We start from the raw sequence: 26288 nt of genomic DNA on the forward strand, positions 1-26288 counted from the left end.
TACCAAAAGACAACTTATTTGACCCAAAAATATTTTATTTGACCGTCAAACCACTTGACCCTAAATAACTCAGTTTGACAATGATAATGATGACGAGCTTCAAGAAAAGGGTATTGATATCAAATCCTCCTTTGACAATAATAATGATGACGAGCTTCAAGTGTGTTTTATAAGGCGTAAAATTGAGGAGATTCAAGGGCCATCATTTGACATCAATTTAACCTGGAACAATTGGGTCCCTAAAAAAGTGAACATCTTGATTTGGCGATCTATTTTGGATAGGATTGCAACGGAAGTGGGGTTGCTAAAAAGAAATATAAACATTGGAAATCATTTGTGTTTGAGTTGTAATTCTGGTTCTAAAACTACCGAGCATGTGTTTATTAAATGTCCCGTGGCAAATGAGATATGAAGTAAACTAAGTGTGTGGTGTAATATTTCTCCTATACACGCCTTCTCCCTACAAGACCTAATGGATATTCCAAAAAGATGTGTAAGGGACAAAAGAAAAAGAAAGCAGTTCATGTCATCATCATGATAGCCTTTTGGTGTATTTGGTCGGCCAGGAATAGGCTTACTTTCAATCACATTAAGTCGTCTCCAGATTATGCTATGGCTGAGATCAAGGTGTACTCCTTGTTATGATTATCCTCAATATCTAAAGGGGCGGCTACTAATTTTATCTCGTGCTTGGCTTAGGAGATTTTATCTTATTTTTGTTTGGGATGTATATGGTATATTGAGGAGTTGTTGTAGTCTGTGTGCTATTGGATTGTTAGGTCCCTGGGCTATTTGGTAGCTGCATAAAAAGTATTGGTGTTTGTATATTGGATCTTCTAGCATCTTGCTAGTTTGGTCATTGTTTATAATATTTTATCTTTGTCGTTAAAAAAAAAATTAACTCAGTTGACCAAAAATAACCCTTTGAACACTCCCCCCCCCCCCCCACTTGACCCCAAAATAATGAATACCAATTTGATCCGTCAACACATTAACTTGTCAACCCACATTTAATTTAATTATTTAAAGTTAGTAAGCATATATTTTTGTTAAAAATCTTTATTAGATCAAAGTTTATCAATTTTTAGAAGCATTCAATTCTTATAAAACCATAAAAATTGTTTTCTTATTACATAAATCAGATCGTAATGAAAGTGAATTATTACATAATTGTAACTTTTAAGAGCAATATATAGAACAAATATTTACAATAATTTAGGTTCATGCAATTGCCGTGTAGTAAGAATTATAAAATTTATTAGATTAGTTATCCAGAAGGTAATGGGTTACTCCTACAACACACCCTTGTACAATGCTTAAGGCTCTCGGTTGGGGGATTTATGTGATACCGAACTTGTTTTTATGTTTTACATGATACTTGTTTTTAGGTGTGCTTATCACAATAGTTTAGATTAGTATCTCCTTTGCGATAATACCAAAAAAAGAAAAAAAAACTAATAATCTATTGTGAAATATTTATATGCAATTAGTATTAGTATGAGTTCATATAAATGTCTAGGCGTACCATTAATGTGTCATCAAATACTTTGATTCTCACCATTTATCTTTTACTAAATGTTTAATAAATTCAAATTTTAATTAAATGTGTCCTTGCATATGTAGAATAAAAGAACAAAAAACATTAAAATACAACAAATTAAAATCTTAAAACATACAAATATTGATCCATTGACAATGAAAATAACATTTAAACCTTCAACAATGTGAAATAAAAGAGCATTAAACTTGATTAAATAACAATGATTGATTAATTTTCATTTGTCATGTGTATCATAAAATTAAGAGTGGAAATTGTGTAGATGAAGCATTTCATATTTTAAGAAATATAAAACCTTTCGATGTATATATAAAAGTGTGTTTAAATGCAAGATATTTGCTTCCAATTTACAGCCTTTTTTAGTTATGACCCCATTGTCATTTTTATTACAAATTTATATGGTAACATGTAACTCTTGAAATACATATGTTCTTTATTAGTTTTACTTTGACTTTTGCATTAATTATAATTTGACTTCGAGTTTTAAGGGCTAAGATTGTTTTGTTTAACAAATTTAAATGGTCTAGATCAAAAGTTAGCAATATTATTTTCTCTTAATTATGGTGGCCATATATATATATAATGACAAGAACATAGAAGAATTTTGGACAACTACCAACTACAGGGATGAATTAATACAAAATCAAAAACTATGAGGATGCCTAATATAATTAGATTAGATGAGTTTTAGATATTTTGCTTATATTTGTCAAAAATTTCACATCATGCAAATTCGATCAGCCACCATCTAGTGAGCATGGTATGATCAGACGTTTGTAAATAACCAATTGCAAACAACACAAGAAAGTTTTTTATTCTGAATTTCCGACCTTAAGGGGTTTTTTACGTAAGTAGTTATAAATCAACCACCATATTTACCAATTCAGGTGAAATATGTGAATTTAATTGCATAATTTAGAGCGGGATAATGCATAGATAAAACTTTGTTCGGAGCTTAAAGGAAAAGGTAATAGACGTTATCATTGGTGGCCTGAGATTTAATTATATAAGTGCCTAGTCATTAACCAATTATTGAAATCAAATATAACCATATACATAACACATTATAATTATACATATACGATATATAGTTAAAAATTTAACAATTTTGTGTCCCTTTCAAACATGTGCCTTGGTCGGACCCCCCCCCCCCCCCCCCCCGCCTTTTTTCCTGTTCTACACGTCAAAAACTGATTTAATGGGAGTGAGCTTATTTTTTGAGAGCACACTCCTGTTCTAAGTTTTTTACTCATGGAGTATTTAACATTTTGTACGTGATACGTGACTCGATCATAAACATGTTTTCGAACACATTTTATTAATAAATCGAATCAAATGACGACATTCGTGTCTCATTTTCATTTCAAGCCAATATAAATTGGTGCTTGTGTGACATGTATGACAATAGGGACATTCTCATAAAATAAATTATGGAGAAATCAAAACAATTGACATATATGACTTTTCTTTTTTACTCTAAATATCTATTTTTAACATGATAGCCCATAGGATTTCTTTCTTTCGTAGGCATGAAAAAAAATGTGAAGGGTGAGTGTGTCCCGATAGTGACTACAATTCGTCCATGTATGAGATGTGTAATAATTGTTTAAATGAGTTAAATAGTTAGCAATTAAGTTATTAACAAGTCAAATATGTTAACGATATATATTTAATTAGCATGTTATATTAAATCATTATTTGAGTTTTATATATTTGGGCTTTGATTATGAAAGCAACATCCATGAACCATTGAAGCCACTATAATCTACTAGCATGTAATCCGTGCAATATGACAAGATGATGGTGACGGCGTCAAGATATGGAAGATAAATGACCACTCGTGATGGTGACAGCAGGATATGTTGAAATATAACATGATTCAATTCGTAATATACACGTACCGTGAGATCCAGAGGAACCTGTAAAGGCATTAAACATATTTGCCATTGATTTCGGGTTTCCAAAATAAGATGATTGATTTAGGATGAAGTGATTAATTCTGTTCTAATGAATTCAACAGAGAAGATGGACGAATTATTTGATATGGGGGGCTGTGTATTTCGTTGTGATTAACCCTTAATTAGGGTTAATTACTCTCTCTATATATAAGGAGAGTATTTTCATATTAAGTCCCTCTGGTGTTTAATTCGTGCCTCATTAGTCCTCTCAAGTCCAATCACCTAATGGGAAACCCTATAATATGTCTTTAAGAGTAAATACGTCCATCGAATATTTACTTAGACATAGGGATTTCATTATCGTCAATTATCATATCAGGAATGACACATGATCAGTAACGGTCACACTAACGTGGTTCCAACATTCTCCCACTTGACCGAGCGATCATTTATCTATGAGTATTCAAATAAGTTCCGGAATAATACTCATTTTGTTTTAAACCGAAATCATAGCCAATAAGTACAGTCGTAGAGAAGAACATCAACTCAGGACCCCCACTAGTCAAACTATGACTCAAATTTAAAACTAATAAGCAATGATCAATTGACTAAGACAAATTTTGTCACAATAATGTCAACACACTAATACGAGTACTCAAAGTGCGATTAATAGACAAACAAAATCTGAATAAGGAGGAAAAATTTTAAACAGTAATACTAATGACCAAATAAGCACAATATGCCATTAAATTAAACTAAGTCTTTAGTAAGCCCCATCTTCGACACGTGTCCTACAAAGACATTAGGAGGAAGACCTTTGGTCATCGGATCCGCTAGCATGTCATTTGTACTTATGTACTCAATACAAAGAACATTTTCCTCAACCCGTTCGCGTACAAACAGATACTTTGTATCGAGATACAGTCTAGCGCCAGTTGAACTGTTACTGTTCGAGAAAGTTACGGCAGCTGAGTTATCACAGTAAAGCTTCAATGGTCTAGAAATGGAGTTGACGACTTTGAGTCCATTGACCAGATTCCTAATTAACATCCCATGGCAAGTAGCATTATAAACGGCAATGTATTCAGCCATCATGGTGGATGTTGCAGTCAGTTTCTGCTTATGACTCCGCCAAGAGATAGGTCCGCCAGCTAACATGAAAATATACCCAGAAGTAGATTTCTTATCTTCCTTGCTCTTGGCAAAATCAGAATCGGAATAGCCTACTACTTCTAGATTGTCACTTCTTCTATACGTTAGTTTGTAGTCTTTGGTCCCTTGCAGATATCGTAGAACTTTCTTAGCCGCTTTCCAGTGTGCTAATCCAGGATTAGATAAGTAACGTCCGAGCATACCGGCGATATAAGCGATATCTGGACGAGTACAGACCTGAGCGTACATAATGCTCCCAACTACTGATGAGTAAGGTATCACCCTCATTTGCTCCTTTTCAATCTCAGTGTTCGGACTTTGGAAAGTGCCGAATACATCTCCTTTAACTACTGGAGCTACAGTGGGTGCGCAATGTTGCATGCTATAGCGTTCTAAAACCCGCTCAATATAGGCCCTTTGAGAAAGACCTAAAATACCATTATGCCTATCCCGATGTATTTCGATACCTATAACATAAGAGGCATCACCGAGATCTTTCATGTCGAATTTCTGCGAAAGCATCCGCTTCGACTCATGCAACATATCCAAGTTATTACTTGCTAGTAGAATATTGTCTACATACAAAACAAGGATTATAAAATTACTCCCACTGATCTTGAGATAGGTGCATTGATCCACTTGATTCTTTATGAAGTCTTGTTCTTTAATGACTTCATCAAACTTAAGGTACCATTGTCTTGATGCTTGCTTCAACCCATATATGGATTTCTTTAACTTGCAGACCATGTGCTCTTTACCTTTTGGAATGAATCCTTCAAGTTGCCACATGTATACGTCTTCTTCCAAGTCTCCATTTAAGAAAGCTGTTTTGACATCCATCTGATGTAACTCGAGATCAAAGTGAGCTACTAGTGCCATAACGATCCTTAAAGAGTCTTTACGAGACACGGGAGAAAAGGTCTCTTGATAATCGACTCCAGCCTTCTGAGTATAGCCCTTCGCAACCAATCTGGCCTTATATCGTTCGACGTTTCCTTTCGGGTCTAATTTGGTTTTAAAGACCCATTTGCAACCAACAGTTTTGGATCCTTCAAGAAGTTCAACCAATTCCCAAACGTCATTATGTTGCATGGAATTAAGCTCTTCAATTATGGCTTCATTCCACTGAGTGGCCTGATCACTATTAATGGCTTCTTTATAGGAGGTAGGATCAATAAGCTTTCCAACATCTTCAACTTCAGTAAGATAAGTAATGAAGTCATCAAAATTGGTGGCCCTACGTGACCTCGATGATCTCCTGAGTTGATTTTCGGGATTTTCGGAAGATCCTTCAGCATTAGTGGTCTCATGATTAACATTAGGAGGAGTTGGATCAATGACATTCGGAGCAGCGTTCTGTACAAGAGGAATTATCGGAGGAATAATACTAACCGACGAATCGTTTCCCCCCGCTTCTTGTACTTCTTGCAAATCGAAGTTATGATTTGTCGTGCTCTCACTGATCTCTGAGTTCTCTAGGAAAGTGGCATGCTGTGTATCACTGATGCGAGTAGTGTGGGAAGGACAGTAAAACCGATAACCTTTTCAGTTATCCGGATAACCGACAAAGAAACATGTAACAGTCTTAGGATCAAGTTTCTTTAAGTTAGGGTTATAGAATTTAACTTCGGCAGGACAGCCCCATACTTTCATATATCTAAGACTCGGTTTCTTCCCTGTCCAGATCTCATGAGGAGTTTTAGGGACAGATTTAGAAGGAACTCTATTGAGTATATGAACGGCTGTTTTTAAGGCCTCAGTCCAAAGGAAAGTAGGTAAGTTAGTGTTGGCAAGCATACTTCTCATCATGTCCATTAGGGTTCTATTTCTCCTTTCAGCAACACCATTTTGTTGAGGAGAACCAGGCATGGTGTATTGGTTAATTATGCCATGTTCCTTACAAAAGTCATGGAAAGGACCAGCGGCTTGACCAACATCAGTATGTCTACCATAATACTCACCTCCTCTATCTGATCTTATAACTTTTATTTTTCGTTCAAGTTGGTTTTCAACCAAAGTTTTAAAATCAGTAAAAGTTTGTAAGGATTCAGACTTTTCCTTAAATAAATAAAGGTGCATATAACGTGAATAATCATCAATAAATGTAATAAATAAAGTATGTCCTGTAATGGAAGCGGGATAGGGGCCACTAATATCAGTATGAATTATTTCCAACAAGTTGGAACTTCTTGTGGCTCCTTTCTTATTCCCTTTAGCCATTTTGCCTTTGAGACATTGAATACATGTTTAAAAATCACTAAAGTCAAGAGATGGTAAGATTCCATCCTTTACGAGTCGTGTCATGCGATCTCGTGAGATGTGGCCAAGACGTTTATGCCACAACATGGAGGAATTCTCTTGTTGCTTAAGTGATTTTGTCTTTGTCTTAGCTATATCATCAACATTAAAAGACAACAAAGATTGTGAGAAATTATGATCTAGTTCTAATTTATACAGCATTCCATCCAAGAAACCACGACCAAGCAATTCATTATTAAGAGTAATAGTAATCTTGCCGAAACCATGAATTATTACAAAACCTTCAATGTCTAGTTTAGAAATAGATACGAGGTTCTGAGTAATTCTCGGTACATATAAGGTATCTAATAGTCTAATACATTTTCCAGTACTCATATGTAAAATATAAGTTCCCATGGCTTCGACATCTAAAAGATCACCACTTCCAACTCTAAGTTTTCTTTGGCCCTTTCGTAGCTTCTGGATTGTATGGAATCCCTGCATTGAGTTAGTCACATGGACCATAGAACCAGAGTCACCCCACCATGTATTAACAGGAACATCAGTAGTAAAAGAATCAAATATTAAATAAGGTACGTTACCTTTCTTAGCTAGCCATTCCTTGAACTTAGGACACTCTTTCTGAATGTGCCCTTGAGTACGACAGAACTTACACTTGATGTTCAAGGCATTAGAGCTAGAGGCAACTGCACCAGGACTCATCTTTGAAGCTTTCTTTCCATTCTTGTTACTGTTGTTACCCTTCATCTTCTTGGAATTAGCAGTGGTAGTAAGGTGAACAGCTTCAGGTTGCTCGAGCTTAAGGCGATCTTCTTCTTGTTGACACATTGCAATCAGTTCACTCATCTTCCATTTGTCCTTCTGAGCATTATAGTTAATCTTGAAGGCATCAAATTGAGCAGGCAATGATGTCATTATGAAATGCACAAGAAAGTTGTCAGAGACTTCCATTTCGAGAGTCTTAAGCTTGTTCGCCATGTCGCTCATTTTCATTTTGTGTTCACGGACACCGCTTTTTCCATCGTATTTCAGAGTTAGCATCTTTAGCATTAAGCTGCTTGCATGCGCTTTAGACGATCCCTTGAAGTAATCCTCAACAGATTTGAGGTAATCTTTCACTTTATCAGACTCGGGAATAGCTCCTCGGAGACCAAGAGGAATAGAGCTCTTGACCGTCATAAGTGACAAGCGATTCGCCTTGTCCCACTTCTCAAATGCCGCTATCTGCTCTGCAGTAGAGGTTGCAGTAATGGCAGCGGGTTCATCATGACGAATGGCGTAGTCCAGGTCATAGTACCCCAGAGTAAGATCTAACTGATCTTTCCATGAAGCATAGTTTTCACCGGTAAGTGGCTGAATGCCAATGGGAGGTACTACAGTGGAAATAAGGAGGATATAGATTTAGGATACAAGTAATAGAAGATTAATAACGTAATGCCTAAAACTAAGGGCAATGAGATTATAGTGACATAATTAGCTATCTAAGGCAGACTAAGTAATATCTATAAAACTAATGGAACTAAAGTAATGCCTAAACTTAACTAAGAGCTAACAATAATGTTCCTTACGTAAGAGGCTAAAGTAATGTTCCTGAAGTAATGAGACTAAGACCATTATACTAATGAAGCTAGTGATAGGTAACCTATTGTAAACACCAAAACAATAAGTTAACATAAGGCTCTACTTAGATTTACATCACCTTTGGGCAGAAGTAACTAATATCTAAGTACACATGAGCATTAGGTTCATGCGTCACAACGCTTATCTTTTGACCTTTGGGCACAAAATTAAGAATCGTGTATCTTATGCATGAAAAATGTTCCTTTCAGCACACAGAGTATATTAAATCACCTTTGGGCAGAATCAATATACTTAGTGTTCATTATCTAAAAGGAAAAGAACACACCATGAGAATCACATATGACCTTTGGGCACAGATGATGAAACCATGTACATTTGTGTGAAGCCCCCACACACTACGGGGGTCCGGGGGCAGCGCCCCTGGGAGCGGGGTCCAAGGGGCGGCAGCCCCTGACTAGGGCCGTGCTGCCAGGTCAGCGCGCCCAAAAATTTTTACCCTTGAAGTGCTATGGTAAAAATGCCTCAGAAAAAATTATTTTCGAAAATAAGAGACAAATTTAGCCATCGAAATTATAAGGTAAAACTAGTAAGCACGAACATGATAATCAACTAAGTTAATCAGTAATCCATGAAAATAAGCACGGTACGAAGATAGCTAAGTTCGTAGTAAGGATTAACTTCGTAAGTAGTGATTAAATTCGTAAGTAGTTGACTATCTTCGTAAGTTGTTAACTATCTTCGTAAGTAGTGATTAACTTCGTAAGTAGTTAACTATCTTCGTAAGTAACAAACGAAGATAGCTTACGAACATAAGCAACGAAGATAGCTTACGAACATAAGCAACGAAGATAGCTTACGAACATAAGCAACGAAGATAGCTAACGAAAATAAGGTAAGTTCGTGAGGAAGTAAGTGCGAAGATGAGCAGAAGTTCTGTTCTGTACACATATAAGCCTTACGAACTTAGAGTGTTCTTACGAACTTAGTGATTTTGTTTACGAACTTAGAGTTCGCAAGGTAGTTCTCACGAAGTTAGAGTTCTAACGAACTTTAAGTTCGTAAGAGGCATACGAATTTAAGCTTCAGTTCTAACGAACTTTAAGTTCGTAAGAGGCATACGAATTTAAGCTTCTGCTTTTGTCAGTTCGCGAATTAGGGTACGAAAACGAATCAAATCAAGGAATAGCTTCGTAACCCGCTCTGATACCATATGTTGAAATATAACATGATTCAATTCGTAATATGCACGTACCGTGAGATCTAGAGGAACCTGTAAAGGCATTAAACATATTTGCCATTGATTTCGGGTTCCCAAAATAAGATGATTGATTTAGGATGAAGTGATGAATTCTGTTCTAATGAATTCAACAGAGAAGATGGACGAATTATTTGATATGGGGGGCTGTGTATTTCGTTGTGATTAACCCTTAATTAGGGTTAATTACTCTCTATATATATAAGGAGAGTATTTTCATATTAAGTCCCTCTGGTGTTTAATTCGTGCCTCATTAGTCCTCTCAAGTCCAATCACCTAATGGGAAACCCTATAATATGTCTTTAAGAGTAAATACGTCCATCGAATATTTACTTAGACATAGGGATTTCATTATCGTCAATTATCATATCAGGAATGACACATGATCAGTGACGGTTACACTAACGTGGTTCCAACAGGATAGGCCAGGGTATTTTATCAAATTGATGATAGACAATGTAATATGTACTTTCGAATAGTGAGAAGAATATATATGGGTTGGTAATGATTATATGAAAGTGGAAAGCAATGAGGATCGACATGACTTTAAATCGCTAAGCAGAGAATATAGCGAGAGCTTTCTTAGAGAAAGATAAAGGAGGAACAAAAGGACTGCAAATTTAATTACCACCGATACTAAAAGTTGTGAGAATTTTCCATTCAAATATCATTGAGCTTCTAACAAATTTACTAACAATGATATCATTGGTTATATATATAAAGTTCAGATGTTAAAAAATTATTGGTAATTTAGTGCTATTGTATAGCAGTGCGTGAAGTTAAAATATGTTGTACAACTTGTGGTGCGCCGCCAAGAGCATCATTTTAGAAAGGAGAGAGCGAGAGTGTTATAGACGTACCAATTAAAGATCGATTGCGTATAAGGATAATGGCTAATGGTAATTTAATGATAATTTCCCAAGGCGTGGGGATTGTTTATAGTTCCCGTCGAAATCTAATGAGGTGGCTCTATTCATTATTCTATAATTCTATGAAATGATGCTGAAACTTCTTATATTTAAATTATATTATTTGGTCGAAAAGACCGGTATTTGGTTGATGATTAAGACCCTTAATCACCTCTACACTTATGATTTGAATATGCGCTTTATCTTAATCTTTTTATTAGTCCTTCTCAAATCAAATTATCAGTTTGGATTAGTAGTTAGATATCAAAATATTTATATCACGAGCATAGATCTCGGGATACACCTATAATTGTTGACATGATTTAAATATTGTTTTAGTTTGAGTAAGCAAACACGTCAAGCCGTTTTGCTAGCTATATTATTGTTGTGTAGTTATAAATCTTCGTGATTAAAGAAAAATCATGCGTGTTAATGATTTTTGATGTTAGTCTAGTGCATTCTCGATCCTGTCGATGTGTAAAAGAAAAAGAAATATATGTCAAACTCACAGTTGTATAAACATATATGATTGATTATGGTGAGACGAAAGCAAAAATCAAACAACACATATTAAATAAGGTATATATTGGATCCAATGTTTCATATTCAACCCTTTCGTTGTTAACGTTATTAGGTTCTATATTGATGGATTATGATGATGTGAATAGTGAATTGTGATGTGGGCCGTGGGAGTTCCGATTCAACCACGTCGCACTCCGTTCCATCATTGAATTACGTCACAACTCAATCCATTTGCGGTCTTTTCTTTTCCGGTTTGTTGGTTTCTTTATTATAAAAGTTACTAGTGTAAATTACATTTTTCTCTTTTTACGTTGGTAGATTTTCTACTTTTAATCTTTTAGTTATAAAATTTACAACTTTAACTTTAAAGTTGACAAAATTTTACAATCGTGGACCATCTTTTAAAGGGAAAGGACATTGATATTCTCACACTTCTTGCACGTGCTGTTGTTAACGGTCTTAAACTCATGTAATGTGAGGGGTGGACCATGATTGAAAATTTTTACCAACTTTATGATCAAATTATAATATTTTCACTTAAAAGGGTTGACAGTGTAAAATCTCCCAACTTGAGAGAGAAAAAATGTGTTATACTCAATTATCCATATTAGTTACATCTTCACTTTTTTTTTTATACCATTAACGATTGTGAATTGTAAATTGAGTAAAAATTATTTGCTTTTCTTTTAATATATCGACAAAGGATATATGCTTTTGAAAGTGAAAATGTGAAAAATAAATTATGTGTTTAGGGAAAAGGAAAAAGTGGGAGGTAAAGGCTGTCTGAAATGGAGCAACTCCACCCGGTGATCCACCGGTTTGCGCCTCCGGGTCGCCGCCCACACCACCCCGGGCCGGCGATCCACACATCAAGCGATCCCGAGGAGTTGCAAGGGAGAGCGTACTTTTGGCAATGGAAATGAGGAAATGTAACCGTTGGGGGGAGCTGAGCTTTGACCAGATAAAACAAAAAATAAGTTTCTTATTTTAATTATTTTCCTCTATACATATACATACAACTCTATTTCTATTTCATAATACTACATTATATACATATTTCTCTCTCATTTTCAATATTTATTAAAACTTATCACGAATCAAATATGCAGTGTACATCGGAAGAAGATATTAGTTTAACTAGAGCTTGGATCGAGCTAGCGGAAGATCCAAATTGCGGTATACTTTGTTAATGTTTTTTTCTTTTATATTATTGTTACTAATGTCTTATTGTCATCATCTCAGTTTAATTAGTTTGTAATATCTTTTAAATGCTATGTAGTTCATGTTATGTTTATCTTTTGAATAAGTAATTTTTTTTTAATAATGTTTTAATGTTTTTTTCCGTAATTTTTATTGTTTTTTTTCGTAATTTTAATGTTTTTTATGTAATGTATTGTGTTTTTATATTTTAGATAAATAAAAATGTTTTTTGTTTAAAATTAAAGTCAAACACACAAAAATAAATACAAAATAAATCAATCATTACCCTACCCCCTTCCAAGCAACTTCACTCCCCCTTTTTTTCCAGGCAACCACTAACAACCCAGAATGTCACATGGCACGACGTGCTAAAAGTAGCCCAACCCCCGGCAATACCACTCCGAATAGCCTAAAAAGAAGGTTAATGACAATTTACACTCATATATCTAATTTAGATGATTCGACTATAAAAGTATGGACTGTGAGCGTGAAAATTTACAAATGTAAGGGTGGAGGGAGTCGAAAGGGTGATGGGGGTGAGATGGCTGCGAGATGAAGAAGGCTTAAATAACCGTTACAGGGACCAAGGATGGAAGAAAGAAGGCGTCAGGGACCAAAGTTGTAATTGTGCTGAAAGATTTTTAATTTATTTTATTATATATATATATACCCATTTAAACTTTCAAAAACACAACTAAAACAACATATTAATTCTTAAAATGCCATTTTATTTGTTAAAAAAAATACATTGCAACATAATTAAAACTAATTAAACCATCATGAACTAATTAAAAGTAATTAACATTACAACTTAACTTTGTATCCTTTTGACGTTGAACGGCCAATACCAAAACACCATGTTTTTAATGTCTATATATATAGGACGAGTTTTACAATACCAAAACACCTTTTTTTTAATGTTTATGATTTGCATTTCATTCATAAAAGAAAACAACATTACATGACTTTAAAAAATTAAATTTAAATGTAATAATAATTTTTATTTTTTATTATAACAGTCAAATTAAAAAAAAACGACAAAAAAAAATTCAAATTGAAAATCAAAAAGTGAAAAGTGGTTAGTTGTGTAAACTGTAAAGTTTATTATGTTAAGGATAAATTATGAAAATTTGAAGTAATGGTTGCCACTAAAAAATGTTAGAGAGTTGAAATGAGCTGGAGTAATTTGATTGGATAAATTTGAGGGATGAGGGAGATAAACCTTCCGACTCCCTTCCTCCTAAGGAATGATCCTAGTAGTTTTTTTAAAGTACCGAGGAGACGTGTTAAATGTTACTCCGTAATATTGAAGAAACCACACGGAACCATTCATGTAATTAACTCTTCTTAAATAAAGGTTTAATGTATGTTACTACTTAATGAAGAATGACGACGTGAAAGATATGAAACATGGTGAAAAATACAGTAACATGTGGCGTTAGAGGAGAAAAAGTGATAGTGATAAGACACATACATTTCTCCTGCATTTGCATGTGGAAGACGGGGTCTCCGGTTGGTATGACAATAACTCACCACCTTGTTTTTTTTTTTTTTAAAGGTGACTTTTGCTAGAAATTTTATATAGTGATTTGACAACGAGAGGTCTAGCATACGTTGTTTTAACTGGGTCTGCACTATAGCTCCTTCAAAGTAGAAATGTCTATTTCAAATACCCGATGGTGGAAAAACTTCATACTTATCCGTCTGAATGCACGGCGATTAATAGGGGTAAACTCTGCCCTCTCAAACTTGAACCTGGGTATACCCAAGCCAAGTCCTCGTAAATGGACTTAATTTTTATGTCCTTTACAAGACTTCAACACAAGACCTCATACAAAAAGAGATGGTCTTTTTAACTCAATGGTTGTAGATCACCAAACCCGTAATCTATGAATATGAATGTGTAACATAGTTCTTTAAAATACGCTTAAAAAATAATGGTATTTAAATTACTACTTTTATTAAGTTTCTTTAAACATTAGCTCAATGGTTGAAAAAATAGATTCCATTTAAAAAATCTTGTGTTCAAGTTTTGTGGTAGACAAAGTAAGTCTCTTTATAAGGGCTTGACTTAATACCAGGTTCAAGTCTGATAATACAAAGTTTACCCTTATTAATCATCGTGCTTTTAGGCGGATTAGTAAGGGTTTTTCTTCCCATCGGGTATTTGAAATATGCATTTTTACTTCGAGCGAGCTCTCTAACGGATCTCGTATGTTAAACCTTCCGTTGTTAAAATGCGACACGAAATTTCTAAAGAAATTCAGTTTAAAAGAAAAATACCTTAAAAAGTATCTTTTTTTTAACCATTAAGTGACTGAATTGATTAAGTGACTGAATGGATAAATAATGTCTGTATGGATTAAGTCAATGCAGTTGTTTTTTATTTATTAAGTCAAGAAAACAAACACTTTTAATTACTTAATAGATTAAATATTTTTGATTAAGTCATAATTTAATTTATTAAGTCTCAAACAAACACCACCTAAGAGTATCACATGCTTTCGCTAGATATTGAAATATCGGTGCTGGATCACCTTTTCTATTTCAATTCACGTGTTTTATTTGGTTATTTTTTTTATTTTTTATTTTGAACAACACATATTTATTGATAGTAAGATCTAGCAAGATGCTAAGAGAATACATATACAGATTAAATTGAAGAAAACATAGATATTATATGTTCGTCGCACAATACCACTATCATCTTTTATTATTATCATTACTTGAAACTAGTTTGTCAAATTTTCTTACACTTTTAAAGATATATGGGATTCCATAAGTTATTATTTATAACTTTAGGGGTAAAGTTGTTAATTTTAACCCTTGAATTAAAATTAAACATTAAGATGCTTTCAACTTTACCCTAATAACTTTAGGAAATCCTCATCCTTAAAGGATATCAAGATTTATATGAGATATTTATAGACAAGTAAAAGAGTTGAAATTAGTTTTTTTGGGATATAATATTTGATACGGTAGCTAGTTAATTTTTAAATTTCATTTTTTAGATACACACCCTCACAGGATAATAATAATAACATTTGTTCATTGCATAATAAAGAGGAAATGATATTGGGAAGTAATGTTGTTAGAGAAATACAAAGCATCTGGTAGAGAAATACAAAAGTAGACTAGTAGTAGTACAAAGCATATACGAGTATATAGTGAGTGAGTCAGTAGTATTGTCTGTTAAGTGAAAGGGAAATGTACAAGTTGGTATAGTAGATGGGCAGCAGGATGGCCCCCAACCGTTGATTAATACTGTGGGCATCTTCCACAACTCCAAATTAAACGTGAAACACCTAAGACTTTGACTGACGTGGGTCAATTTGATTTGTAGCTCCCCTCCATCTCTCTCTCGTTCCCTCCCCACTTGCCAAATGCCAATATATATACAGTGTATATATATACTCCAATGATCTGAAAGCTACATCATTTACTTCATCTAAATATGTGCAGTTGTGCACCTCATTTTGACTCAAGGTATATATATATATATATATATATATGGATGAGAATCTTATTTTAATCTTAATATATATTATAAGACAGTTTTACTAATTATTTATTAACCAATCAAATCGCTTAATTTTTTCAAATTGACTTTCGTCTACGTCATCATTGAATTTAACTATAAATTAAAAATTCTGATAATCATTATCCAAATATATTATTATATTAATATTTATCGAAAAAATCTCATTAATTTACACTTTTTGGTTTTCCATCAATAATTTACACTTTTTAACTCTTAATACTTAATTTATATTTATTTTTAGCTTTCAACTTGAAAATATTTTTTTTATAAATTTTAATCATTTAATTAGTTAAAACAATTTCAACATATGAAATATTATGTACAAAAAACTATTTCAAAAGATGAAATATAATATATGTGTTTAATGTTTTAGAAGTAAATATTCTTTTAAATTTGTTTTTACTTACATTTTTAAATTTAAATTTATATATTTAATAATTTATCTTATCTTTAAAATGCTATAAACAATCTGTGTAATCACGTCTCTCGACTTTCTCAAAATTTCAATTTTGACTTTTCTTGACTATTATTATATAAAAATAAAATATAGATTTACGCATAAATATCAATGTCTAATGTCGACTACATGACTAAAGATAAATATTTCTTATAAGAAAATATAATAAATTGATACCTAAGAATCATTGAACATGAGACGATCACAGAACAAAAAATGATTTACAACAGATAGTCAGTTGAATGCAAAATCCAAATTAATATGAACTCCTTTAATAATTAATTCTACCTCTCAATCAAAAAGGTACAAAATAATTTTCTTTTTTTATATATTAGTTTGTGTATTAATGTTATCTAAGTTATCATAGGACAAGTGATTGAAATAAACTTCTCTATGTTATGGCCCCTTATCATAATTAAAAACATCTACTTGAATGTCAAGTACGGGATCACAAGTATGTCTATATTTTAATATTTAATTATCTTTCATAATAATATTGCAATATTGGTGCAACTGCTTTAAAAAAATTTATAATAGAGAATGACTACGGCAAACAACTCCACCAATATGTCTCAACTAATAATGCAGTGACGAATATGTGATTATTGTACTATTACTTGCAAAATATATATTCAAAAGTATAAGCTTTTATGACTTAAATATATGAAGAACTAATATTGATAATATATCATAAGCTCGTGTCCAATGTTGGACACATGTCTAAAATCTAGTATAAGGTTGTTAGATAGTTAAGCTTAGGAGTGAATCACTCAATATTGTTTTTTTAATCCATAAAAATCAGGAGGCCATGTGTTTTAATTAAAATTTAACAAATATTAAAAAATTAGTATGTGAGAGGTTCTACACCCGGACAATATATATATATATATATATATATATATATGAAACTCTATATAGGGAAACTCAAAATAAGGAATCCATATATATGGAGTCTTATTTTGAGAACCTATTATTTTATAAAAATCTTGAGAACTCTTAAATTATGTATTGAATTAGCTAGGATTTTTCTTCTCACTTATTATCCAGAGTTAACGATATCTCGCTTATTTACATGTTTTTTTTTGTTTATTCACATGTGAAACGTTATAAAATACGTGTTGTAGAAGAAAGTTTTTTTTCAAAACTTTATATATATATATATAGGGAAAAGTGAGTGTGTGGTTGTCATGTACCTAAATTAGGTATAGAACCACTCACATACTAATTTTTTAATATTTTGAATAAATGATGGGTCCCCATGTTTTATATAGATTAAAAAAACAATATGTGAGAGATTCTATACCCAAGTTATGTACATAACAACCACATACTTTCAATCCTCATGTATATAATATATATATATATATATATATATATATATTTGTCAAGATTTTAGTTAAGAATGGATCAAATAATTCATCTAGCACAATTGCACAAAATATGAAAATAAAAATTCGTACCATAATAAATATTATGGATGAACCAAACTTGGTGTATATGAAACCGTAAGCTAAAAATACAACATCGTTATTTTTACAAAAAATGGCCACGACCAACTCTATTCTCAAATGACTACATGTCTACATATCCCTTTTTGTATGTGAATGACGAATGGTACCGTCTATAATCTATATGTCTGGGTTTAGGATCGGTCCCGAATATGCCTTAAAGTTTTGTTTGGCTGTATGTCTGGGTTCAGGGCCGGCTCTAAGGAAACTTGAGCGTATGACGAGCTTGAAGGAAGACCCTTAAGCTAAAAACAACGAAAACCAAAATATGCTTCTACCTAACGTCTTGACCACCCCTTAAAATGTTAATAGTTTATTAATAAAGGTATAACCACTATATAAAGTATAATTTTTACACAAATATATATATATATATATATATATATATATATATATATGAAATTTAAAAATATGGGCCCCTGAAAAATCGTAACTCGAACGGTCGTGCATTTTGTCCTTTGCCTTAAGCCCCCCATGCCTGGGTTTAGGATCGGCTGCGAATATACTAAGTTGGCGTATATGAAACCGTAAAGCTAAAATACAACATCGTTATTGTTACTAAAATAATGGCCACGACCAGTTCTACACATGACTCCATATATAACTGTTTAATTTGTATATGAATATATACTAATGCCTTAAAGTTTTGTTTGTCTGAAATCCAAAGTTAGTAAGCTCATAAACTGTTTAAGCGGTATTTTATATGGAGGTGGGTCCCTAACTTGTTTCTTCCTTTTAGTTAACGAAGAGCTAACAAAATTACCTTGAAGATAAATTTGTAATACGACACCTTTCTTGTTCTTCACCAGTGCCACATTAGCTTTTCTCTCTCCTAAAACACCTCTTCTTCACTCACTACCAACCCAACCTCTTCCTCACATCTTCCTCAACTTTTAATTTATTCTTATTTTATATTTAACAAAATTATATAATTTTAAAAATAAATTAACTTTTATTTTATTATCAGTTTGTGGGGCCCGTTTTACTGATTTTGAATTTTATTTTGTGTTGTCTTTTTTATTGTAATGTGTTCTGATAATAAAATGTGTTTGATTTTCATTAAAATACAAATTCTCTTCTTCACATACATAAATATATACTACACATATACAAATAAAATCAAAAGGAAAAACAAAACAAATACAAAACAAATTCAAAAGAAAAAAAAAAGAGAAGCTGACCCACTTGCACGCTCCTTTCCTCCGTCGTCCGAGTTCGTCCCATCGAAGTGGAGCCATCGACGAGCTCCATGAACACTTACTGCCAATGCCTTCTTCGTCGACGAGGTTGAGGAAGGGGTCACGAAGGACCCGTTTGTAACATTTGTAAAATTAGACCCGTTTGACTTTTATTAAACGTGATTTAACGTAATTAATTAATTCTTGAACCATTGACCTAAATGTGTTGAATTACTAATTGCTCTAGTAGTTTAAATAATTAATTCATTTGAAAATGAATTTATGACGTGTTTTTTTTTATGCCAAACGAGATCATGTGAACGTATTGATCGGGTTAGAACGTGAAACGATTTATTTGATAACTAGTAATGTAATCGGGTGATCCATGGGTCGACCCATGACCCATGAACCACCCATGAACCAACCCTTTCCACCCACCCAATCAACCCCTTACACTCTCATCCATTCATTCAATCCTTCCATCCACCTATCTCTCTCTCACACTTAATGCAAGGTTTTCATGTCTCCCTCTCTCTAGCAAATCATCATCATTAAATGTTATTCTAACTAGATTAGTCATAAATTCATCATCTTCATCATCATTTAATCATCATATTCAAAGATCAAAAGTCTAAGTGCAAGAAATTTGGTAATATAGCAAAAATTCGGGTTTTTGAGCTTGTTGGAGGATTCGGTAAGTTAGTCTTGTCTTGAATTCATCATTTCATATTTATAAACTCATTTCTAACCGTATATAAGCAATATCGAGTCAAATTCCAAGTCTAATCAATAAATGGGTCAAAATTAGGGTTCTTATGGACAAAGTGGGTTAAAACCGGGTTTTAAAGCCAAATGATGTTATGGGTCGAATTTTTTGTAGCGGATTATGTTTGAAATCACGTTTCTAGTCTAATACAAGTGGCTCATGGTCAAGTTTCGGACCAATTCATACTAAAACTGAAAATTAGGGTTTTGGTTTACAAAAATTAGGTCAAAATGGAGATTTATTGCAAATCTATGAATCTGATTCGATTCTGATTGGGGGTTGGAATTGTTAGCATTCATATAAGTTCTTAAACACGAAATCATGTTTCTGAATGCCTCAAATCGATCACACAGCTCGAATTAGGGTTCCTAGCTAAAGGTCAACTTTGACTTTAAAAAGTCAAACTGTGTTCTTGTTCTTCCTGCCCAGAAATTGCCCAGATTCGTCCCTGTTTTTCTAGACCACCGTAAGTTAAGCCCTTATGGGCGTAGGTTACGCCGTCATGCATCCTTCATTTCCACCTTACGCCCCACCATCCTCTGTTTACGCCGAACCAGACGCCAAAACCCCCTTTTCCAAGCAGCCGTAGGTTACGCCCCTTCTCACCGTATCTTACGCCCCCTTATGGGTTGTACCAACGTACCTTACGCCATTTGTGGCCGTCCCTTACGCTAGTTTAAGGTTCAGCCACCGTAACTTACGCCGGCCACCACCGTATCTTACGGTGGTGGAAATCCTTATTTTTTTTCCCAGATTCTTATCTCGCTTCTTCCCTCTCTTTTTGCATCTCGCACAGCCTCGTGTGGGCCCCTCTGTCTCTACTGGAGTCGTGGGCTGTGGGGTGGCGTGGAGGAAGAACCCAAAAACTGATTTGTTGATCTAAGAAAAATAAGCATTTTAAGTATATATATATATATATATCGTTGTATTGCTTCTTTTCTTTTTATTTCATTTTAGTTCTACTTTGGGTTGGGCTCTTTCTTTGGGCCGATTGGGCTAACTCTTGAATTGTGACACTGATCCAGTGAGGGTCTATTTTGGGTTGTTTAATGGGTCGAGTTGTATGCATACCTATATATATATAAGTGAATATATATAAACCTAAATAACACGTTTGTATTAATACACGAATTATACGGATGTAAATATAGGTCGTGATCGTTGAAGATTTCTGGGCACTCATAACTCATCAAGTATTTATATATCAACATTTATTTGACAATACGAGGCAAAGGTGAGTTTCGTAGCCCTTACGTTTACTTTATTTGGGGTGGAAAGTGTACTCGTTTGTTAAATGCTTGTCGACTGATACGATTGATTATGATATTGAACGAGATGATAACTACTTAATTGGTTGCTTGCGATACGTGTTATTGCAACGTTTATTACATATATATGCTCACAGTATGGATTGTTGAATCCACGTTATGAGTATCTTAATACTCACGTTATGGGTCGTTAGACTCACGTTATGGATATCTCTATATCCACGTTATGGATATCTCTATATCCACGTTATGGATTGTTTAATCCACGTTATGGGTATTTTTATACTCACGTTATGGATATCTCTATATCCACGTTATGGGTTGTTGAGCCCACGTTATAAAACATTATTAACCCTCGTATATCATTAACGGTTGTTATTCCGACATACTTGATTCTCATTATTTAAACCTACGAACTCACCAACTTTATGTTGACCGTTTTAGTACACTTTTCAGGTGAACAGGTGAATCAAAGACATGTTGGATGATGAGTGATTGTTAGCATGCTAGGATTGGACTTGGACTTTACTGTGGATCCGTGATTCATTGTTCCCGCTTATGGGTTATGCTTGGGATCATATACCATCTTTTGTACTCTCTTTTGTAAACGTTTGATGGTCGTGCTCCTTATGCATTTTTGTATGGTCTCGGATTTGTAATGGATTAACTTGTATGGATTCCCGATCCTTTTAATGCATCTAGATTTGTCTCTACTTAATTTCCATGTCGTGCTGTGCTTTTCTTGTGATATCCCATTATTCCGCCTTGTTGGGGTGTTACACCATTGGCTGAGGCCTAAGAAGTAGTACTAAACTACTAATATATGTATCAATCTCCATGTTTGATAATAATACAATATTGCATTTGTACATAAACTAAAGTTGCAATATTTTAAATAGCAAAACTTATGTTTTGTTGTTAATAATAATAATACTCGTAACATATAATCTTAATTATGATATGTTTTAACAGGGGTCAATCAAATGAAAACACCTTAAAAATGAGAACACGGTTAAAACACTTAAAAATTTTATTTTGATCCATTAAAAGCTCATAAAACTGAGATAGTGTATAACTAACTATCATTATTTAAGTGCATATTGATCTGTCAAAATTGATTTTTTTTTATTTTTTATTTTTGCATTCATCTTGGATGAATATTTATCTAAATAGATGCAAAAAACAGAAAACGTGATTTTTTTTATTTTGGCAGATCAATGTGTTGTAAACACTTAAATAATGATAAATAATTATAGACTATGTAAATTTTATAAATTTTTAATGCATCAAAATGATGATTTTAAAGTATTCTCACCGTATTCTCATTTTAAGAGTTTCTCACTAGAAAACCATCCCGCTTTAGGTGTAGAACATTTACATATTTTTTTTTTAATCTATAAAATTAATGAGGACCCAAACATTTATTTATTAATCAAAAAATTAAAAAAAAAATTGTATGTAATGAGTTCCACACCTAAGCTTATGTGCCGGACAGCCTTATATTCACTTTATATATGGGAAAAAAGTGAATATAAGGTTGTCCGGCATCTAAGCTTAGGTGTGAAACCCATCACATACAACTTTTCTAATATTTTTTGATTAATGAATAAATGCTTTTGGCCCCCATGGATTTTATGGATTAAAAATATAATATGTGAGTGTTCCACACCTAAGCTTAAGTAGCTAACAGCCTTATATTCCCATTCCCCTATTTGTATATATATTAGGGTAAAGTGCATGTAACAACTATTCACATATGAATATAAGTAATATTAAGTAAAACTTGATCTATTCATTTTTGAAAAATATTGTTCACATGTACCATTTATATATGAATATCAAGTTATAATCAAATGGGTCTCATGGTTTTTAATTCATATATATAAATCTTTATATATCTACATACATAATAAAACAATAGTTATCCTAGCTTTATAAAACTATCCACCTCAACTCAAAATTACCTTTAGAATTTGCCACATAGGATTTTTCATACGTGGCATCTTCATATTTATTTTCATAATATTTTATCATATAAATATATAAAAATAATAATAAACTAGATTGCTATAAATAATACTCCATATTATGGAAAGAAAATTACAATCATAATTTGTTCAGATCGTACGAAGTCAATTTTGTATTATTTATTAATTGCATATTTGATAAGAGTTATCCCCAACATATTATATTTCATGATTTTTATAAGCATTATGGTTTTTATTTATATTATATTATTACTTTATATAGCTTTATTAGTAAGTTAGGATGTCATGATTTCTTCTAACATGTCATTATACTTATAATATGTGTTTTTACATGTAATTTTAAACATTTTTATAGGGTGATTGTATTTGGAGATGTTCAAAATTAGCTGTATTTTTTATAAAGATGAGTTCAAAATTAACTTAAATAACGACTTCTTATTTGTAGTTTAATTTTATATTTTATTATATTAAAAGGTTCTTACTTATTTATGAATTTTATTTCCTAATGAAGTTAAATCTTTTATGTAATGAATACCATGAAATCGTATAGATCATATAAGTTTGAAAAACAATGTTAATAGTAAACTATTTAGAAGTTGTCAGGGGGAGGTAGTGGTCACCCATCATCCCCCAACACTAACAAATCAAATCTTTACATCTCAATATTTCTCAATCTCCCCCCATCTTTCTCAAATCACTGACGTCACTTTCCTCCATCTTCCCCCAATCTACACCTCATCATTATAAATTAATAAAAAAAATACATATTTTTTGTTAAGAAAATGAGGAAGGGTCAAATTTTTTTACCTTTAATGGGCCCCACCACTAACATCTCCACCAATCACGCTCCTTCTCTTTATTTTATCTCTCTTCCCTCCTTTCTCTCTTTTCTCTTCCCCCCTTCGGGGTTCTTCCCCCCATTTCTTCTTCTATCTCATGCGGTGAACCGTCGGCGGTGGCGTGCCCGGGCCGCCACGCTTCCCCGCGACCACCCCCTCCCCCTCATACTCTTAATAAAATTAACAATTATAATAATTTGCGCATCGCGCGGGTAAAAGATCCTAGTATATATATATATATACCCCAATGGCCCAATCTATTGCAAATGCTCTTAAATGAAGTTGTCCATGATTAATTTTACAAGCAAACAATACACTATTTTAAATGGTTTAAAGGTCGACTTAGACCTTCTTGGAATAAAACCAACAAACATTAAAGCAAATCAAACTACAAAGAAAACCAATAAGAAAATCCCAGAAAACTAGCCTTGCTTGTTAACCAAGTGATTTTTGGTTTACATTGGAATTATTGGAGTGTCTCAAGTCAGCCTCCCCCCTCCTCCTTTTATAGAGAAGGGGACATCCTAGAACTAATCATAGTCTAATTACAATATGGAAACTTTCATAGAATTTCTATAAACCACTTTTATAGAGAATGGAGAACATCCTAGAACTAATCATAGTCTAATTACAATATGGAAACTTTCATAAAATTTCTATAAACCGCTTTCCCTTGACTTGCACTCCAAGCCAAACGGCTTCCAAATTGTAGTCTTATAACATTACATATATTAATCCTAGTCCTACATGAATAATAAATTTACTAAAATTATTTTACAGACCTATTTCAACGCAATCACTTTTTCATCTTTTTCTAGTTATTATATCAACGCTACATCATTTCTTTTGAGTTTTATGTTTCAAAAAGTATCACTACCAATCATACATATTTGCTATTTAAACGAAAAAAAGAAAGCGACATGAAGTAGAGGACAACCCACCTCCATAACACCATTTCTTTTCTCCATTTTTCTCAAGAGAAAATGATGACCATTTTCATCAGAAAATACTGTAAGAAAAAAGAATGTTGGGAAGGACCTTATCTCTATACTACAACTTGAAGAGATAGAATTTGGAAATTCAATATAATAGACCACTTGCAGAGTTGCGGTAACATCTCCTAAGGGGTGAGGGTATAGTCAGCAAAAAGCATCGGCAAGTTGTTTTGACAAGTTTGGCTCTTTAGCAAGCCTATAGCATATGCATTGACAATTTTTGGCAAATCAATCGGCAAGTTAGATCAGCAAGTTTTGGCCGATTTATGACATGTTTTGGTTCTTTTAATGTGAACTAGGGGCATGACAAGTGGCATGCATTGGCTTTTTTTTATCCTCTCATTTTTGGCAAGTATTTGGCAAATTGGCAAGCTATACCTTAACTTTTGGCTTCTTATTGGCAAGAATTGACAATATTTTGGCACATCCACATGACATATTTTTATTGGTTAAAAACTTGTCAAAGAACCAAAAGTTTGTCACTACACCCTTACCCCTAATACAAGCTTATTTTTATGATTTATATGTGTATTCATAGATTTATTTCTTTTGTTATAAGTAATAAGTAAAAAAATATATCATAAAGAGAGTTATTTAAGAAAAGCTAAATCCACATAACCTAGCTAGTAATTAAGTTTTCAATGTAAACTTAAGAGAAACACCAAACATGATTATGTTTTACTGGTGTTAAAAAGTAAAATTAACTTTATAAAGACATAAATCCCTATAACAACCTGGGTAGTAATTAAGTAAAATTTATGCTTTACTGCTGATATATCTTATAATATACCCTCTCCGTCCTATTAAAATTGTCCCATTTTAAAATTTTAAAGTTAAACTTTACAAACTTTGACCATAAATATTTTTATTTGTTTTATATAATAGTTAATAAAATTATATCAATGAAACACACATCTAAAACATAATCAATATATATATATATAACTCTTATCAAATATTATATAACACAAACAAAATTATTTATGCTCAAAGTTCATAAAGTTTGACTTTAAAATAGTGGACTAGTTTAGTGGGATAAAAGGGGTATATTATAAACCCGGGTGACAATGTCTTTGAGGTATCATTCTTTCTCTTGATTGGTTGAAAAAAAAGGCAATTCGAAGGCATTTTCTTAAGAAGTTCATTTTAGCTTCAGAAAAATGAATTAGATGTTTGAAGAAGCATTAAGAATCAAGTATTCAAGTTCTTTATGATTTCTTAATCTTTTCAAAGATTATTTTATTAGTGACTTTAATTGCTACTTAATTATGTATGCACAGAAATAATTCCTTAATTCAATCAACCATCAATAGATATAATAGACAGAGGCGGTTCCAGAAAAAAATTCCAGAAAAGGCAAAATTAAAAAATTCGTTGAAAAAAATATATCAAAGGAGTCAAAATGTTCAAAACCC

General features: G+C 32.9%; 1 protein-coding gene across 1 annotated transcript; it reads right to left on the reverse strand.

The window, feature by feature from the left end:
• Positions 1-7705: 7705 nt before the first annotated feature.
• Positions 7706-9737, reverse strand: LOC122592179. The gene is made up of 3 exons (XM_043764380.1): positions 9701-9737; positions 7872-8240; positions 7706-7728 (listed from the first exon to the last, which is right to left on the reverse strand). Exons 1-3 carry the CDS (start codon positions 9735-9737, stop codon positions 7706-7708), a joined length of 429 nt encoding a protein of 142 aa, XP_043620315.1.
• Positions 9738-26288: the final 16551 nt, after the last annotated feature.

Source organism: Erigeron canadensis, chromosome 3, assembly GCF_010389155.1.
Source record: "Erigeron canadensis isolate Cc75 chromosome 3, C_canadensis_v1, whole genome shotgun sequence".
Lineage (NCBI taxonomy): Eukaryota > Viridiplantae > Streptophyta > Magnoliopsida > Asterales > Asteraceae > Erigeron > Erigeron canadensis.

Excerpts from the sequence above, each read along its gene's own strand:
- LOC122592179 (XM_043764380.1), bottom strand. The coding sequence starts at position 9,737 with ATGTTTAATGCCTTTACAGGTTCCTCTAGATCTCACG. Across the intron at positions 8,241-9,700 it reads AGGTTCCTCTAGATCTCACG|TACCTCCCATTGGCATTCAG; the intron begins GTACGTGCATAT and ends TTTCCACTGTAG. Across the intron at positions 7,729-7,871 it reads CGATGGAAAAAGCGGTGTCC|AAGGACAAATGGAAGATGAG; the intron begins GTGAACACAAAA and ends TATAATGCTCAG.